Source organism: Xiphophorus maculatus, chromosome 11 (genome assembly GCF_002775205.1).
Source record: "Xiphophorus maculatus strain JP 163 A chromosome 11, X_maculatus-5.0-male, whole genome shotgun sequence".
Lineage (NCBI taxonomy): Eukaryota > Metazoa > Chordata > Actinopteri > Cyprinodontiformes > Poeciliidae > Xiphophorus > Xiphophorus maculatus.
Window position 1 is genome coordinate 30,136,565 of NC_036453.1, and position 17,905 is coordinate 30,154,469.

A 17,905-nucleotide genomic window follows, 5' to 3' on the forward strand; every position below is an offset into this window, starting at 1 on the left:
TTTCTTTTAATTACTAAAATATGATCCAGAGATGGTTGAAGTCAGCTTTTCAATAAGTACCCTTGGTGCTGGCTCATCTTCCTGCTCTTCCTCCTCCACCTCTTCATCTTCGTCTTCAGAGTCATCTTTAGCAGCAGCAGCTTTCGATCGCCCGCCGCGCCTGAAATACCCCACAAACCGGCCACAATGTAATGACTAGAACTAAACTTTGTCATCTTTTAGAATGGCCCAGTCAAAGTCCAAACTGAACTTCAATTCAAACTCCAATGTTTACAGATATTGTACCATCTAATCTAACTGAGTCTGAGCCAAGTTGCTGAGAAGAATGAGCAAACATCTCAGTCTCTAGAAATTCAAACCAGGTAGAAACATACCCAGAAAGAAAAAGTTTTAATTCTATGATTCATTAAGAGTATTACTGTACTTTCAGGATTTTATGTCAAACTCTTTTGAAAAACAATTAGTTTCCCCTTCATTTTACAATTATAATCAGCTTTGTGTCAGTCTAGCATAGTGGTGCCCAAAGTCAGTCCTCGAGGTCCGGCATTCTGCATGTTTTAGTTCTCTCCCTGGTGGTAATAACAACCTTTTCAGCATGTCAATGTTCTTCTTAGGCCTCTAATGAGCCATCATTTGATCCAGGTGCATTAAACCAGGGAGAAAACTAAAACATGCAGGACGCCGGCCCTCGAGGACCGACTTTGGGCACCACTGGTCTAGCACATAAAATCCCCCCAAAACAGATTTGTGTTCAAAACAGGTCAAAGTTCAAGTGGTATAAATATTTTTGTAAGGGCCCGTAGTAGACATATCAAGGTACAGAATTATGTAAAGACATTGAAATCTGCAAATTCTCACCTTGTTTTAAGAGGAACATATCACTGAGCCAATTAGAAACTAATTTCTTTAAAGAGCATTCTGAGTGAAAAATGCACATTAACCTAAATTTCCAGAAATATATACTTTTTTTTTATATATTCCAGAATAAATTTTAACATCCATTCGTGTGCAGAACAGCCACAATTCCAATTGCAGTCAGTAAGCAGCTTTGCTACTATTGTCGCTTTGAGCTGAGAGAGCAGTGCCTGTTTGAAAGAAACAGCTGATGTGAATCTTACGTCGGCTTCTTTGCCGCTGGCTGAGCTGATTTAGGTGGACGTCCTCTCCTCTTCTGAGGCATGGATTCTGCTGACTCTGAGCTGCTGGACAAGAAGAGTTTTAGTCAAACAAAAAGTGACGAGTTCACAGCATGCAACAGTGAAGATGAACCACGCGTACCCTTGTGACCGCCGTGGTGTCCTGGCTTGCCTTCCGCCCTTTGGTTTCACCTCCATGTTTTCACTACTTTTGTCATCGTCATCATCTTCGTCCTCATCATCAACCCTCTCCTCTTCTTCCTCTTCCTCCTCGTTCTCATCATCGTCTTCCTCTGGCGGAGGCGCTGCCTTTTTTCGCCCCGTCCTCCCCTTTACAGGTGTTTCCTGGTTGGAAGAGGCAGACTTCGGTGGTCGGCCTCTGCGTCCTTTTTTCGGTGGGTTGTTCTGTTCATCCTCTGGCCGGTTGTCCTCGTCCCACTGATCCTCAGACTCGGTGGCGGTGGTGGTGTTGGCAGACCCCCTCTTGCGCCCGCGCTTTGGCTTGCTCTCCTGGTCGTCGGTGGACGTCACGCCACGTTTACGAGCGCGGGGCTTTTCCATGTCCTATAAGAGAACAGAGTCATTGAGCTGTTGCAGAAAAAGGCGACATTAGATTTGAACGGGACTAACAGATCACTCAGGTGTTAAACTGGAAATACAAAGTTGCCATAACAGTCTTTACAAAGGGAAAAAGACTCAAAATTAATATGTTTCAGTATTAATTTTAATTTTGGAGTGTTTAAAAATAAGATCTGGTCAGGATGCCTCCTGGACGCCTCCCTGGTGAGGTGTTCCGGGCACGTCCCACCGGGAGGAGGCCCCGGGGAGGACCCAGGACACGCTGGAGGGACTATGTCTCTCGGCTGGCCTGGGAACGCCTCGGGATTCCCCCGGAGGAGCTAGAAGAAGTGGCTGGGGAGAGGGAAGTCTGGGCCTCCCTTCTGAAGCTGCTACCCCCGCGACCCGACCTCGGATAAGCGGAAGAAGATGGATGGATGGATGGATAAAAATAAGAGGAGGCTCAAAAGAACCTAGAAATGGTTAAAAAGGATATTCTTCAGAGACATCTCAAGTTTAATTCAGGTTTCCACAAAGAGATAGAAATAGATCAATCAAAAGTTCTATTTAAGCTTTCAACATGTCATGTAGCATGCTGAATCTGGAAATGTTAACATCTTTTTGGAAACATCACTGTTAAAGTGTGGATTTATATTCTCCAGCAAACAAAGAGTCGGCTGTTTACAGTTAGTAATGTCAACTATAAACAACTATCAATTGCTGATATATGCTCTGTTTCCATAAAAACCTGGCCTTGTCTAAATGCTTTGAATGAACTGACAATAATTTTGTGGTTTTTCCCCCCCCACGTGAAACCTAAGTGGGTTTTTGTTGCTTCCTAAGCATTATTTTTTTTATTTTCAATGTTACATTGATGGTCTTGAAACATGAACTTCCTGATAGCTTACATGTAGCATTTCTCTAAGAAAAGATTGACAAACAAAAAGATGTGTTTGCAGTTGGTTTTGAGACTGGAACCAGTGAGTTTGTATTTGCTCATCTTGTCTTGACTTTGGTCCAGCTGGTGTTTGCACAGCAGCTTCAAAGACTAAAACAGGGATTTATGGCTAACATTACTTAGCTGGATCCCAGAAACGAGGCCGTCTACTCCTGAGCTACTGTGTCATTTCAGATAACATGTTTGTCCATGCTGCCCTCCTACAGGAAAAAAAGTGTTCTTCAAAATTTAAAACCTATAAACTCCTCAAAATAATTTAATTTCAATCACAATGCATCTAAAATCATTTTATATTTTCATGGGCATTTTGTTAGTGTCCTGGGCATTTTTTTAAATAAGCAAACCAATTAAATATAAAAATAAAATTTCCACCCGAGAGGATTCTTACGAACCATTTCAAAATTTATACTTTTGACTCTAAATTTTAGATATTTCCAGCAGTTTGTATAATTTTCTGGATCTTACCTTGTCAACACTGTCTGATCTCTTCAGGCTGAAATCCTCGTTTTCACTGTGATCCATTTCTGTGCTGTCGTGTCTGGAAGAAACAGCAACTTATTTTAGCACAAATTTTTATCTGGATATTCATAATATGTAAAAAAAAAAAAAAAAACTATAACAATTTGTGCAGTTTAACAACTAGAACAGGTGAATTTCTAGAACTAGAAGAGCTTCCACTGAGCAACATGCTGGTTTTCATTCACCATACCGGGTTTTGCCGCGCTGCGGGGAGCCCGGATTGGACGACGAGTCGTTGTTGCTGGTTGTTTCCATACGAGAGGCTTTGCTCTGGAGCTGTTTACCCGCCGATGACAGCGGCTTGTTTACCGCGCCCAAAACGTTCGCTGACTTGGGCTTCAGATTGAAGGAAGAAATGAAAAAAGGTTTTGCTTGAGTACAAATACAAATTGGAAAGCAACAATTAGCTAAAGGCTTTGGCAGGCTTACTTTTCCTGGAGTGAAGAATGCTTTCATCTCTGGAGGAAGGTAATTTTTAGTGTTGCTAAAATTCTGAAACATGACAAGATACAAGTGAATGAGAGACAAAACCCATATTAGTAAATCTTGTAGTTGTGCTCATTTCTACATGTCAGTCAGGTGACTTATTATCCTTTTTATTTTAAATTACAGGAAACAAAAATAAAAACTGCAAATTTCTCTACAGACTTCATTTTCATTAGTATATACTGACTCTGATGAAAATGAATCCAACTAGATCTCCCCATAAGTCCCTGAGTCACTGACCTTGTCTGGTTTGGTGAAGAAGCGTGAAGGCAGCACAGGGTCTTTGGGTGACTCCAGGCTGTAGGTGGTGCTCTTTGACATGATGATGTTCATGGCTACATCACACACTGTGTAAAGTTTCTGTAATAGAGAGGCAAACATTTGATCAACAAAATGCCTCATAAAGAAAATAATTAATCAGCATTTAATGTAATCATTCATATTAGAAAAGAGATTTTAACCTCATTGGTTTTGGGATCACTAGACGCTTGGGCGTCTTTCGTTTGCTTGATGTTTTCCACCATTTTTCTGATGAAGGCATGGCTGTTGTTCTCATTCTTGGCCATGATGATCTCGAGGACGAACCACAAAGCTCTGAAGAGGAAGAAAAATAGACATAAATATGTATGTTCCATATAACACAGTAGGAGTGTAACAGGTAAATCTTCTATGGATGCAAACTCGACTAAAAACCCACCTGTTTAGGATTGTATTTGAAACGTAATAAATTACAAATTTATTGATGGAACCTGACTTAATGTCGTGTTTTGATTGTTGATTCTATGTAGCATTGTGTTTCTGTGTTTGATATGATGTTAAGCACTTTGAAATGCCTTGCTGCTGAAATGTGCTATACAAATAAAATTTGATTGATTGATAAATACAGAGCATAGAGGTGGAACTTATTTATCAATATTTTTCAAGAACTGCAATGAATATTAGCAAACTATATAAGTGCTATGCATTTCAGCTCAATGTTAATATCTGATGGATATGATGGTTGTTTAACTACAACTAAGCTCTTTCATTGCCTGAGTAGTGGCTGGGGATTATTCAATGTTTTTAATAGACATACACATTGACATAGATGGAAATGTACTAACTGAAATAATATTTCAAATAATAAACCATGTTGTTGAGCTGGATGTATGATGAATCTCATTTCTGTTCTCTTCCATTTGGTATTTTGACCAAATATCAGACTCATTTTACATCACAATATCAATGAAAGGTCAGGCCAACAAATAAAAAAAATAAAAACTTAACAATCCTACATTTGCATTTATTTTGATAGAGATCTTTATAACTTGCAAATTTATTAAGAGCATTTATTTTCTGTGGATTTTTCCCCACAGTAAATGTACTTAAATGAAAGCTACTCAAACTTTTACTAAAATCCTCTATGTTAAAAATAGAGATTTTTTAACATCTCTACCAGGGTGTACTATAACAATATAATAAAATAATAATAATAATAATAATGGAGTAGTACGCTGTATGTATATACACATCATTAAAACCCACCCAAGAGAAAACAACTTCTATCCTGCATGTACTTATTAATGAAAAATTTGCAATCCCTAACAACTGTATTAAATCTGACTTACTCTTTGATTTCTTTCAGCTGCTCAATGTCCTGAACTTTAACGTAATCCGGGTCGTGAGCCAGAAGGTGGATGGTGTAGGGAACCACATACTCCGGTAGAAGAGACAACAACTTGTCTGTTCCAACACAAAGTCAATATTATTTCACTTACAACAAACTGATTTTTCTTTATTTGTTTTTAGTAATTTAGCAGGTTTATTAAAATCCTACATTTTAAATATTTAAATAATATTAAGATGGCTTTGGAGTACAGTTACTAAGTAACAAGAAAATCTGCTGTAAATCATTCAGAGGGTTTAAGTTCTTTACCGCTGATGGCTGCGTGCTGCTTCAGATACTCTCGCCTGATGTTGACGTTTTTCACCAGGCACTGGCGAGCGTGAGCTCTCCTCTCCTTGACGGGGTCCTTGGCACACAAAGCAAACACTGCCATGTACTCCAGAGGCAGGCGGAGGCGGCAGAGGCCTCGATGAAGCTTCTGGGCGAAACACTGTCGCACCTGGTAGCACTCATCCTGCAAAGATAAGGTGGAGACAAGAGGGACGGTGAGAGGATATTACAACAGGATTCAGGTGACAAAATAACAGGGAAGAAGAAGGAAGAAATGAAAACGTTTATTAGGAACAGAGCAGGAAGGAAGTGGAAGAAAAATGACAACATGAACTTTAAGGTTCCTACAGAGTCTTCATTCTCAAATGTCAAAGTTCTCTTTATCTATTAAACCATTTTAAATAGAAAAGATGTGCAATTTATTGAATTGATGGATGGATGAACTGATGGATGAGTTCTGGATTGAGTGATGGACATCCATCCTGGAAAGCACAATCAATTTTGAGAATTTTCCAGACTCCGTGGGAATATTTAACACATCTGACCTGGCATTTTTATCATTTCAAAGCTATGTTTTCTGAGTAGCAAATCTTTAAATAAATAATAATTTCTACAGTCTGATGAGAGTAATAACTTTACACAATAAGAAGGTTCAGAGGAAGTCCTCACATTGATGACGAGAGCACACAGTTGATACTGCTCCAGGGTGATGATTTCATGATAGCAGGGCTCCTGAGCCAGCTTCAGCAGGGCACACGCTGCTGCCAGCCGCAGCCTCGACATGTCTGGTTTACTAGCGGAAATAAAAGGAGGCAGTGGAGGTGAGAGGAAGTAAGGATTACCTTATCCTTTCACAGGTATTTTTAAAACTAAAGCCTAAAAGCACTCACTGAGAGGGGGTGATTTTATTTTACTTACCCCATCCTGCCCTGCTCGGTTAGATCGCCATCGCTGTGCAGGATAGCAGTCAGCATCCTCAGGGTGGAGTTGCCTGATTTGCTTTGGTTGTTCTTCACTCCCAGCAGCCATCTCACCATCAGCTTGATGCCCTGGATCTGAACGGAGGATGGAAAATATTTTATTTCTCCTCTTCAGGAGCAGAAATAACAGACTGAAGTTCACCACTGACCTTAGCCATCGTCTCTGGAGACACTTCGTCATCAGAAACCCAAAGTTTGGTTGTTTTCTTGCCTGGGATCTACAAATAAAATAGATTTCATCATAAACTTAATTCACAAACTAGAAGAAACTTTGCTTCTATGATAGACGTAACAAAAAGCAGGCCCAGGTTCTCAGCATGAATCTGGAGGATAGAGTATATATATATTTGTACCCTGTCGTTCATGAGCAGATCCTTCACAATGAAGTTGGCGACTAGAGATTTTAGTGGCGCGGCAAACTGCTCTGGGGCCAACTGGGCCAGGTGACCCAGTGTGGTCAAAGGGGTGATGAGCTGCTCCAGGTTTGCAGGGTCCAGACTTTTGTGTAGGGGCTGAAAACAAAAAAACAAAAACACAATATTTGAAAATTCTCTGTTTAACAGTCCAGTTCTTCAGCACATTTTCACTGAATAAAGAGAAAAAAAACTGCTAATCCCTGTATTTTACAGTTTTCTGTTTTATGGAACAGAGGTGAAGCACCAACTGACCTCAAAGATTTGGGCAAAGTGTGTGTCCCTGTTGGTGAACATCGCATTGATGCAGTGGATCGCATACTTGGCCTGTCGAGGGGGGCCTCTCTTAGCTTTGGTTTGCAGTACCTGCAATAAAACACTAGGAGGAGCAGCAGGAGAACACCATTAGAATCTGGTAAAGAACTACTTGAAGTCACAAAAAACAGAATTACATCCTGTACACATTTCACTTAAATAAATGAAGCCCTAGTGGGACTGCCTGGATTTTGTTTTATTTTTATAATATGAATAAAATGTGGAAACAAAAACGTACGATTTGATGTGAGGGAAACTCTCTTCCATTTTGTTGCCTGTGTTCTTGAAGATCTGCAGTGCAGCTTCTGCCACTTTTTCATCATCCATCTTCAGACAACTCAGCAAAGACTCAAACGTCTCTGCAGAGTGGAATGACACTGGGTGTGTGAAGGACAGCACCTGTTTAGGAAACAGACAATATGAATTAAAAGTCAGCAGAATTTGTTTTAATTCAAAATAGGATGAAGTTTGAGTTTTTACCTTCAGCAGCTCCAGTCCTGCCCTAATCGCCTCTTCAGTTGGAACACCTTCCTCTTCATCATCAGCTGTCCCATCAATAGATTTGTTTACCTGTTTTATTAAAGCACTGAAGAAATGAAGACAAAAATGAGAAATGAAATGTTTCCCCTGACATTTTCTAAAGAAATGATGTGAAGCTGTCTTTTCCCAACTCTATACCTGATGGACTCTGTGTCGATATGTACAGGAGCGATTCTCTCCAGCAGGAATTTGACCATTTCCAGGAATGGATTACTGGGCTGCTTGGGGCTACCGAGCTTTTTAGTGATGTCTCGCTGATGAAGATGACAAATATAAAATGAGAACAATAATAAAAAATAAAACAAACGTGCTTTTATGTGATATTTTCAAAATGCTAGAGAGCTATTTTATTTGATAATGGACAAAAAACAAACAAATGCAGTGACTGGACGATGTCGCAGACTCACCACGCAGACTTCAGCCTGCTTGCAGGAGCAGGTGGGGCTGACCAACGTCTCCAACTGATCCCTTATCCGCTCGTCATCCTCCAGGACCTGAGCCAGCTTCTTCACGAAGTCCTGAGCTTTGCCCGGGTCTGGAAGGTTTCCTATACACACACAAAGCATGCTTTAAAGAATGAAGTACACCTGAAATAAAATCGGTAAATTAATGTTTCTTTTTTAAAAATATTTGTTAACAAAACAGCTCCACTATATAAGTTTTCCACAATTGTGTATGATACAGCAACAAACTTGCAAATTTTTTGTTATTTTACATGATAAACCAGATGGAAGTTAAAAAAAAAAGAAACAATTATTTATATTTTTAAAAAGTCTTCTGGACAACAGATTTTACATTTTTGCCTACTTTTGTTTGCAAATTGGATCCAGTTCTGTCACATTAGATGGAGAGCATAAGGAAAAATGTAACTCTCGACACAGAACTAATTCAATTTAAGTCTGAACTTTGACTGAATCATTCCATTTTATCTCTGACTGCATGTTTAAGGTCGTTTTCCTGCTGGGAAACATCTTTTCCTCATTCTCAAGTTTTTGGTGTCAGATTATCCAGAACTGCCATCAAATCTTGTACCTGCTGCAGAAAAAGAATCACACAGCATGATGCTACCACCTCTGTGTATTAGAGTATGTTGGATAGAGTATGTTGAAAGAGATGAGTAGGTTTAGTTTTACACCAAGATTAGCATTTTGCAAGAAGTTTACATTTGGCTTTATCTTCTGATTTTATGTTTGCAGCGTGTGGCTTTCTTTCTCCTTACCACTTCATCAAAGTTCAACAAAAAATCTAAGGCTTTCACAGAACAGCTGGATTTATACTTATGTTTAATTATACAGAAATACTAGTTACTAACTTAGGTGGCTTAGTAAATGGTTCCATTTGAAATTATTTAGGGCTATCAGAGTTAAGAGGATTGAATACAAATGCCACACATTTCAACATTTTTGTAAAATAAAATCATCTTTTTATTAGTCTTTTGCATAAAATCTTGATAAAATACATTTAAGTTTGTGGTCATAAGGTGACAACGTGGAAGAGTTAGAGTATGAATGCTTTTGCATAGTGCTGTGCAGCCATTGGTGAACTAACTTCCTGCTCAGTCGCTGCTACAGAAGTTTGTTTTAGTAGGATATAAGTTGGCCAAGTCAACTGGTATGTGTCCAATCCTTTGATTACATTACAAATCTTCTTTGAAAACTACAGTTTCTTCCTTGAATCATTATTTTTAGTACTTCGTTTCTCTTGTATTCCAGCATGCGATGCCATGGCTACGCTCTATTATTTGTTTTCCAAGACAGCCTATGGGTACTTCATGTGACATCACTGCAACCACCATGTTGCAGTGGAAACTTGTGATTTCGAAAAGATGACTTACTTGTGATCACCATGACTTTGGCAAATACAGCCTTACTGGATGCTTCCGACTGGCAAGAAATGAAAAAAAAAAAAGGGAACAAAACAAGATTCAGAAACGCCAAACAGGAAAATTAGAGCCAGTAAATGAAAGTGCTCTGTAGTGCTGATCAATCAGAAGTACCTTGGGTTTTTTGATCAGGTCCAGCAGGTCTTTGACATGGTTTCTCAACATGTTCTGGCACTTCCACATCTCATTTAAAGCTCTGCAGGGGACACGTGAGGAGAATAATGTTTAAGTTTGTATGTAAATTATAAAATAAAAGATAATAACATATTATCTGGTCTGATAAATCGCACTAAGTATTTATGTTTTAAAACAACCTAAAAGCACTTACTTGACAGCGTTTGTGTCCAACGTGGCGTAAAGATAATAGAGACACTTCATCCTCTCAGTGGTTTCTAGGTTGAAAGGAACCATATACTGGGCGAAAACCCGCTCCACCAGCAACCTGACAATACAGGAAATGAGTTCTAAGATTTAGATTATAACAAGTGCTCTAATAAAAATTGATCATTAAAGTAAATACGGGAAAAAAAAGGTCTCTTGAAACAGCACCTTTAAAACCCCCAGCAATTTCAACAGTTTAAAAAATAATAAAGTCAACTTTTCAGTTTTTTGCATTAAGGAAGAATTTTAACCACAAAACATAAAAAAATAAAAATAATCATTGTGCTGCTCAATGTTTGTAAAATCTTCCCCTTCCCCACAGCCTGTCACTGTGAAGACACTTCCTGTTGGCAGCTGATCAGCTCTCCAAACGATAACCAAACAGACATTGTTCTGTGGTCTCATCGCAGAAGGTTTTTATTTCCCTCAATATAACGGTTAGTTGTACAACACATGCAGCTTCTACTGGAGCTCGAGACATTATGAAAACCCACAGAGAGGTGAGCGCTTTATGCTGAGCATGTGTAGGAGGATCAAGAGTAATGAATTTGATGCTCCATTTTAAGGAGAGCATGCTCCACTTCTGCCTTCTGGCTGTTTAAAGAAAAATAACACAAGAAGAAATAAACCAGCTTTACTATATTATCTGTTGTACGGCTACATGAGGACATCTGGAGGCTACAGTGGGGCAATAAAACTTTCATTTCATTTCCTCCCACTTGTAAATTCAACCTCCAGCCGTGAAACTGCAGTTCACTAAAAAAGGTTTATGCGATGGATTCCAAAACCGACTTAAGAGTTTTATTTAAATATTTTCTGATTATCTACAATACAAAACACTAAAATTAACCCAAAAAATGCATGTTTTTAGAATCTTGAATATCAGTGGCGATATATATGCCAATTTTCTTCTTTTCTCATCCATCTTTCCAATATTCTGTGACCTTTGGCACTTTATTCAATGTAATTTGTATCCTGTGGGAGCAGCATCTGCTTTGAGACTCTGTCCAACACCAAATAAAAAAAAAACAACAACTGAATTCTTATTTTTAGTGTTTAGGGAATACTGACACTATTATGCCATTTTTATATTAGTGGAAAATGGTCTGAAATAGTTGTATGAAATACAATACTATAAAAACAGCATATTAAATATTGAATTCCATACTTTTCCAGACTGGGAAGGAACCCTGAACTTTTTATATGACAACAAGAAAGCAATGGAACCTGTCATCAATGCTGTTCTGGTAGTAGATATGAAGCAGTTTGTCTTTAATCCAGGATATCTGCTTGGAGGCCTCCCGGCCCCCCTCTCCTTGTAGAGAGTATTTTCTGTAGATCGATGCGAGGCCCATCATGGCTTCCTTACGAACGCGCCACTGAAGACAGCAGGACAGAAATAAAAAACAATGATCAACATTGTGAAAGGTAGCAGCAAAGTTGGAATACACTGAAAATATCACAAAATGGATCCAACAGCAGCTTTTAAAGAGACCCAAATTACCACTAATGTGGATATTGTTTCCTCGAGCCATTTAAGCCTATTTTTATATTTTCATACTTACTCTCTTGTCCAAGGTTCTCTCCTTTACAATATTTAATAATGCGTCATTGACCAGGGACAAGTCTTTCTTTGCTGCAGTTACTATAGAGACAATGACATCATGGCGGATGGCCTCCTCAGGGTCATGTGATCTGACCCTCAGATATTCTGGGGAAGAAAACAGAAAAATGAGTGAGATATATATTCTGCCCAATTTATACAAATAATAATTTTACTTTTGTTTAAGAGCTGCTTGTAAATTGTTGAGATTGTTTAATCGCCAAGCAGTCATAAAATTTATAACGACTAATCTATGAACCGTCAAATTATGATTCCAGTAAAGGTCCAACTTTCTAAACATGCGCATTATTTATAAAAATGTACCTGTGAGGTCTTTGGCCAAGTCTGGATGGTTCATGAGACAGTGACTCGCAAACTTCACACACTCTAGCCTGATAGGCACGTGGATGTCATTAAACCTTTTTGGGAAAAATAAATTCATGTTAAAATCAACACATTTAAAGAGGTACAAGTCAATCAACTCAAAACCACACAATTCTGTCAAGTATTGTTGTACAAAATAGGGTTCAAAAACTTGAACAGGTTTATTTAAAATTGGTTGGCATCTACTGAACTTTCAATTATGGGTCTACTGAAGATTTTTTTAATAATTGACGGAAGAGTTACATTCCAGATTTCATTAAAAGTTGCTTAAATCTTAAGAAAAAATTCCAGATTTGACAGTGAAATTATCTCATTAAGCACCTCAGTGTTTTCCAAATGTGTACAGTGGTGTGGAAAAGTGTTGGCTCTCTTCCTGACTTTCTTTTTTCATGTTTATCACATTTAAGCATTTCAGAACATCCCATAAATTAGTCATAAACGACACAAAATGCAGTTTTTAAATGAAAAATCCAAAGTTACATGGCCATGTGTGAAAAAAAATAGGAAAAAACAAGATCAGGAAAGGGGCAAAGACTTTTTCATGTTAAAACCATAAATGTTAAAGTGTTTTATTGGGATTTTATTAAATAATCTCTCTAAGTTAAAACTTTCTAGAAATGCTTTTTTCTGCAATCTCATATGTAAAACTTTTAGGAAATGGATTCAAAAATGTTGCCCCAAAATTAGTTCAATAATGTTTCACACAACATGAACAACCGTACAAAAAATATTATAAATGGCTTACAATAGATGAAAACAGATATAATTTTACCTGCCCAGGTAACACTGCCAGAGCGGTTTGTTCTGTGCTGCCAACTCAGAGTCTTTGGCTCCAAACATCTTTGCAAGCAGCTTCACCACCTGCAGCCTTTCATCGTTATCATTACTCTGCAAAGACAGGAAGGAAGAGAAAAATGATGCACAAAAACTGGTAATGTTGATTGGATAGACTTGCCGTATCATTAGGAGCTTTATTAGACACATAACCATTTTCATAAAGCAAAGGATGCAGGCCCATTTATACAAATGCTGATTTCAGGCAGAACAAACAGCGCAAATGAATTAATGTATAAGAAGCTGGGACGGGGGAAGAAAAGCAGCAAGGAAAGAAATAAGTGAAGGAAAAAAAAACAATAAGAAAGTGATGAAATGTGGAAGAGAGAGTGGGAGCCGAGTCTGTGGCGGACAGATTTTATCACGGCTATTATTTCTAAGGAGACAGCAGTGATCTACACTCCCTCAGTACAGTTAATGAGCGTTATCCATCAGCGCAACGCCTTTATGAGACACTGCGGAGGCAACATAATGCTGACTGGATCACTGCTTTATCTTGGTAATATGAATCAACAAACCTGCAGAAAATGCTAAATGAATGCAGGTTTTTAGCTGGCAGTGTAGAGAAGCTGAAATCAGTCTGAGCAGAACAGAGAGTCTTTACAAGCTTAAAATCTGGATTTACTTAAAACTAACTTGAAGAGAGCAGCTCAATATGGAGCAGAGAAATTTTACATGATTATTTGAGATCCAGTTGTGTAACTAGAACCTATATATTCAGCAATGTTTAGATTACACACAGTAAAGGTGTCTTTTCACAAGAAGCATCTTCCGGTTTTGTTGTTGCAACAATATATTTAAAAATAGAAAAAAAGGGGGGCCAAAAATTGAGAAAAATAAAATACAACCATCCATAAAAATGCTCATTTCAGAATTTAATTGTTTCAAATTAAGCAATATTTGTCTGTTTTTAACAATAGCCCTGAAAAACGTTTTTTTTCAGGGCCCGACCCCTGACATAACATTAGGTTAAGGTGGAAGAGTGAGGACCAAGGGGTGAAATGAGGCTAGGCCCCAGATGTGTGTTTTTAGTATTATGGCTAAATATTATAATTGCAATTAACCCACTATTTGCTCACTCTTGTTTTTCTCTTTTGTCGTCATTGTTTCCAAATATTTTTTCACAAGCTTTAGCACCAAATTCTTTTCCAGGTGTGAGCATCAAGGGCAGTTAAAGTGCATCCTACTCACTAAACATTCTACGTTGCCAAAAAAGTGCCACTACAGGAAAAAAAAACCAAAAAAACACTTTCTAATATGTTGTTGGGCCACCTTAAAGTTTGATCAGAGCACACAGTCGCTGTGGCATCGTTTGGATAAACTGCTGCAATGTCACAAGATTTTTTTCCTTCAGATTTTGCCGTTATTTTACACCAAGACCTTGTGTCAATAATGGGGAGTCCGACAACAGCAATGGGGTTAAGGTTCGGACAACCTGATCTAGTTTTCCTTCTTAAAAACAATGGTTCACCACTTTTCTTCCATCCATTTTTAATAATGCATTAGGCAGTTCTTAACCCAGTTTTAATAGTTTCTGCTCCACTAATCTGGAACGAACTATCTGCTGCAAAACAGCAGAAACAATGACACCCTTTAAGTCAAGGCTAAAAACTCACCTGTTTAGAGTTTTATGGAGTAAAGCACTTTGAATTGAAACTAAAATGTGGCACACAAACGCAACCATTCTTAAACAGAAACATTTTCTCCATGATCACATTTTGTGTCTTCCTACAAGGTTGTTTAAGAAATGAGAAGCTACACATTGCATCATCTCATGTTCAATAACTTGCTTCCCACTGGAAGATAGTTACTCATGCAATAATTATCCAAAAGGAGGCTTGGAGCTATTTACCTAAGTTAGATTCAAGTGGCAACTTTTGGCAAGACAGTGTGTTCTGTTTGCACTCAGAGCTTTCACAGCATTGCACTTAGATTGAAATAGCTGAAACAAATCCTGCATCAAAGTTGATGACAACTGCAATTTGATGTATTGTTCAGCAGCAGAGCCTATACTCCTTTCTTGCAACAAATGAACACATCAACCAGCTACAGGTGACTTATAGTGGTTTGACTGCATCTCTCAGTTTTAGTACTCCTCTGTCAGAAAGAGCAACAGTTCTGCAAGCAGAACTATTGGCTTCAGGCCAATAGTCAAAATTCAGACGACAAGCATCCCAAAAATGCGTAATGGAAAATCTCCTTTAGCTGCTACACAACTTCTATTGAAGCTAAAAGGTTTTCCTCTATTATAAAGCCCAAATACTACAGTTCAGAATGTACCTTGAGTTTAAACTCCAGCTGAGGCAGCACAGAGAGAAGCAGATGGCTGTCTATGTTGTAAAGTTCCAGGATAAGATCAAACACATGTTCAGACAGATCACTGACTGACGTCTTTCCCAGCATCAGCACCTGGTTGAAGAACTGGAGGGAAAGAAAAGGGAAAGATGAATGAGAGAGTTCAGGTCCAGTCAGTTTATATTTATAATTAAATGTAAATATCCCAACTGTAAAGATGTGCCTAAAAATATGATGACACTTTACATTTAACAATTAATCAAATTGTTAAATGTCAATAGTCAAATATATATATTAATCAAATTATTTAAAATGTATATTTTTACACTTTTTTCAGCATGTAAACAATTGAAGTACAACCAGAAATAATAAAATATCTTACATTGGTGATGTAAGGTTCAATAGCTTGAGCGGTCCTCTTCAGCAGAGCTTTGGCCAGGTCATAAGCCTGTTTATTCAAATTCTAAACAGACAAAGAATAAACAAAAAAACATATGATATTAAAGAAATATCTAGAAAGTTAAAGGTGAATATATAGCACAATGATGTCTGCTTCTGCAGGAAAACTTCAGCTGCTTTACTGCTTCTCACCTGCAGGGGTCTCACTGAACAGCAAGACATGGAAAACTAAGACTCATCAGTCAGTCAAGTTTAGAAGCCTACCTGCTGTCTCTAGTTGGGTCGATAAACCCTGGGTACTATATGAATTTGGGAGATTAATTACCAAAGTTGTGCACCATGTTGCACCAGACAGTTGGGTTTACTTCAATGCTCTGCATCTGAAATTATTCAGAAGGCTCTCACCTAGAGACAGCCTCATCCAGTAGAACTAATGAGAAAGATAATTCTCTTTTATAAGTATCCTACTGAAATCAGATATTACTTCATTTGCATATGATTTTTATGGTTTTGTCTGGGAGTTTCAGCATGTCAATAGTCCTCTTTTGTGATTCTGCAACAATAAAATCTGAGGGAAAATCCTTTTTTCCTACATTTGTTCCATTTTCTAAATGTAGTGGCAGAAGTCATAGACACTATGATGCATCCAAGTTGTGGAAAGTAAATTATTTGTTCCAGCCACCATAATAAACTTTGTGATTTGATGAATCGCATGTGAACTTGTCCTACTATCCCTATTGCACCCAAAACTACATTAATATTGAATAAATAAAGCACTTTGAGTGCTGCACGCATGCACACACCTTATGCGCCGGCACCAGGTTGACTAAAACCGTGTCCAGCAGCTCCTGCGACACCGTGTCTCCCTCACAGATGATGGAGCTCATCAGGTCCACCATATGCATGTGCACTTTCTGGTTGTGGCCGTTGCTATGAAGAGAAGACAGAGAACATCAGAGCACAACATAAACCAAATCTTTTACTTCTGAACTTCTTTTTTTCCCAATTTCATGAATTTAATCACATTTTTACTTTAAAAGTAATACATTAATGAGCAAATGAGGGCTAAATGCCAAGAACATTTTGACATGTGGGGTTATTGGGAGCTCAAACTGCTGAATTCCTTATCAGAATAAATATAAAACTACTGCTTCATGGCTGCCACCTCACTAAGTTGTAATTCTCATTAAGTCATTTCAGTCTAACTGAGTATAAAGCCACTATTTTGCAACACTAATCTGTAACTACTTTACAGCATGTTATGACAGAGATTTAGTATTATTTGCAAAACAAGAAATACTTCCTATGTTTAAAGATGCTCTGATTACACAGAGGGAAGGAAGAAGTGTGCATACTTGCATCTCAGCAGGAGGCCAAGCTTGTTCCCCTGATTTGTTTCTCAGTGACTGGATTTCTACAGCCATTAGCTTCTATTCAGCACAAGTATCACTTTCAAGCAGACACACACACACAGAAGTGTGCAAGAGCTACACTCACTAACGACTTCTAATAATATTTTAAATGAAAAAGCAGTCTTTACATTTTTCCAAAGCAGGAAAATTTGTAGTATTGGCACAACCTCGACACAGGCAGACACCTTTTTTCCCCTTCCACTGGCAAAAAGCCAGATCCAGTGCTGCAGAATTGAGCCCTCAAGGTTGTGTTCAGCAGAGTGAAATTGAGAGGGGGGGTTTGAAGGGGTGGAGAAGTGGAGGGGGCACCAAAGAGAAACGTCTAGACTGCTACTGTGCTGCTTCCAACCGGGGCAGCAGAGGCTAAAAACAGACAAACTAAAAGCTGATGGCGGCGACTTTTAATCAAGGACTTACTTTATGACCTGGAAGAGCGTTCTGTAAAGCTGGGTGAATATTTCATTGCTGTCTTCAAGCTCAAAGCAAATGTTGTAAGATTTCACCCAAGCTATGTTCTGGACAAAAGGAAGAAAAGGTATGATGTTAGGAACACAATCCTGAGACATGGAGGAACCTTGATTCCTCCTCATTTTTCAATTACACGTTTTTCTGGAGCCTAATTAGCGTCCATCTCAGCACAGTTGAGAAATAACCAAACTGCACAATTAATTTCATACAGAAATTTATTTTGAAGTCAGACTTTAAAATGATAAACCCTACAAAAATCACATTATGGAAAGATTGATGAAAAATAAATGGATGAATAAATGAAAGAAATATAAATGGGTGATTGTTTTCGTATTGCTAAAATCTGAAGCAAAATACCGATACAAAGTAAAAAAAAAGAAAAATGGACACAATTTAACCTCCTAAA

The 17,905-nt window shown here is 38.2% G+C and overlaps 1 protein-coding gene across 2 annotated transcripts in view; it reads right to left on the reverse strand.

The window, feature by feature from the left end:
* pds5b (PDS5 cohesin associated factor B) overlaps window positions 1–17,905 on the reverse strand; it is a 29,509-nt gene that overhangs the window by 828 nt on the left and 10,776 nt on the right. The window contains exons 5-34 of one of the 2 annotated variants that reach the window (XM_005808427.2): window positions 17,449–17,546; window positions 16,423–16,549; window positions 15,603–15,683; window positions 15,206–15,346; window positions 12,864–12,979; window positions 12,032–12,126; window positions 11,670–11,815; window positions 11,332–11,483; window positions 10,052–10,165; window positions 9,838–9,919; window positions 9,676–9,724; window positions 8,249–8,388; window positions 7,980–8,095; window positions 7,782–7,887; window positions 7,540–7,700; window positions 7,242–7,365; window positions 6,927–7,085; window positions 6,723–6,791; window positions 6,512–6,648; window positions 6,263–6,386; window positions 5,573–5,777; window positions 5,265–5,379; window positions 4,119–4,251; window positions 3,898–4,017; window positions 3,601–3,663; window positions 3,362–3,507; window positions 3,118–3,190; window positions 1,279–1,700; window positions 1,119–1,199; window positions 61–160 (exon numbers count right to left, since the gene is read on the reverse strand). In XM_005808427.2, the coding sequence (XP_005808484.1) occupies window positions 61–160; window positions 1,119–1,199; window positions 1,279–1,700; window positions 3,118–3,190; window positions 3,362–3,507; window positions 3,601–3,663; window positions 3,898–4,017; window positions 4,119–4,251; window positions 5,265–5,379; window positions 5,573–5,777; window positions 6,263–6,386; window positions 6,512–6,648; window positions 6,723–6,791; window positions 6,927–7,085; window positions 7,242–7,365; window positions 7,540–7,700; window positions 7,782–7,887; window positions 7,980–8,095; window positions 8,249–8,388; window positions 9,676–9,724; window positions 9,838–9,919; window positions 10,052–10,165; window positions 11,332–11,483; window positions 11,670–11,815; window positions 12,032–12,126; window positions 12,864–12,979; window positions 15,206–15,346; window positions 15,603–15,683; window positions 16,423–16,549; window positions 17,449–17,546 (3,795 nt within the window). Of the gene's footprint in view, window positions 1–60; window positions 161–1,118; window positions 1,203–1,278; window positions 1,701–3,117; window positions 3,191–3,361; window positions 3,508–3,600; window positions 3,664–3,897; window positions 4,018–4,118; window positions 4,252–5,264; window positions 5,380–5,572; window positions 5,778–6,262; window positions 6,387–6,511; window positions 6,649–6,722; window positions 6,792–6,926; window positions 7,086–7,241; window positions 7,366–7,539; window positions 7,701–7,781; window positions 7,888–7,979; window positions 8,096–8,248; window positions 8,389–9,675; window positions 9,725–9,837; window positions 9,920–10,051; window positions 10,166–11,331; window positions 11,484–11,669; window positions 11,816–12,031; window positions 12,127–12,863; window positions 12,980–15,205; window positions 15,347–15,602; window positions 15,684–16,422; window positions 16,550–17,448; window positions 17,547–17,905 lie in introns of both variants that reach the window. The other variant, XM_023342559.1, reaches the window with a different exon arrangement.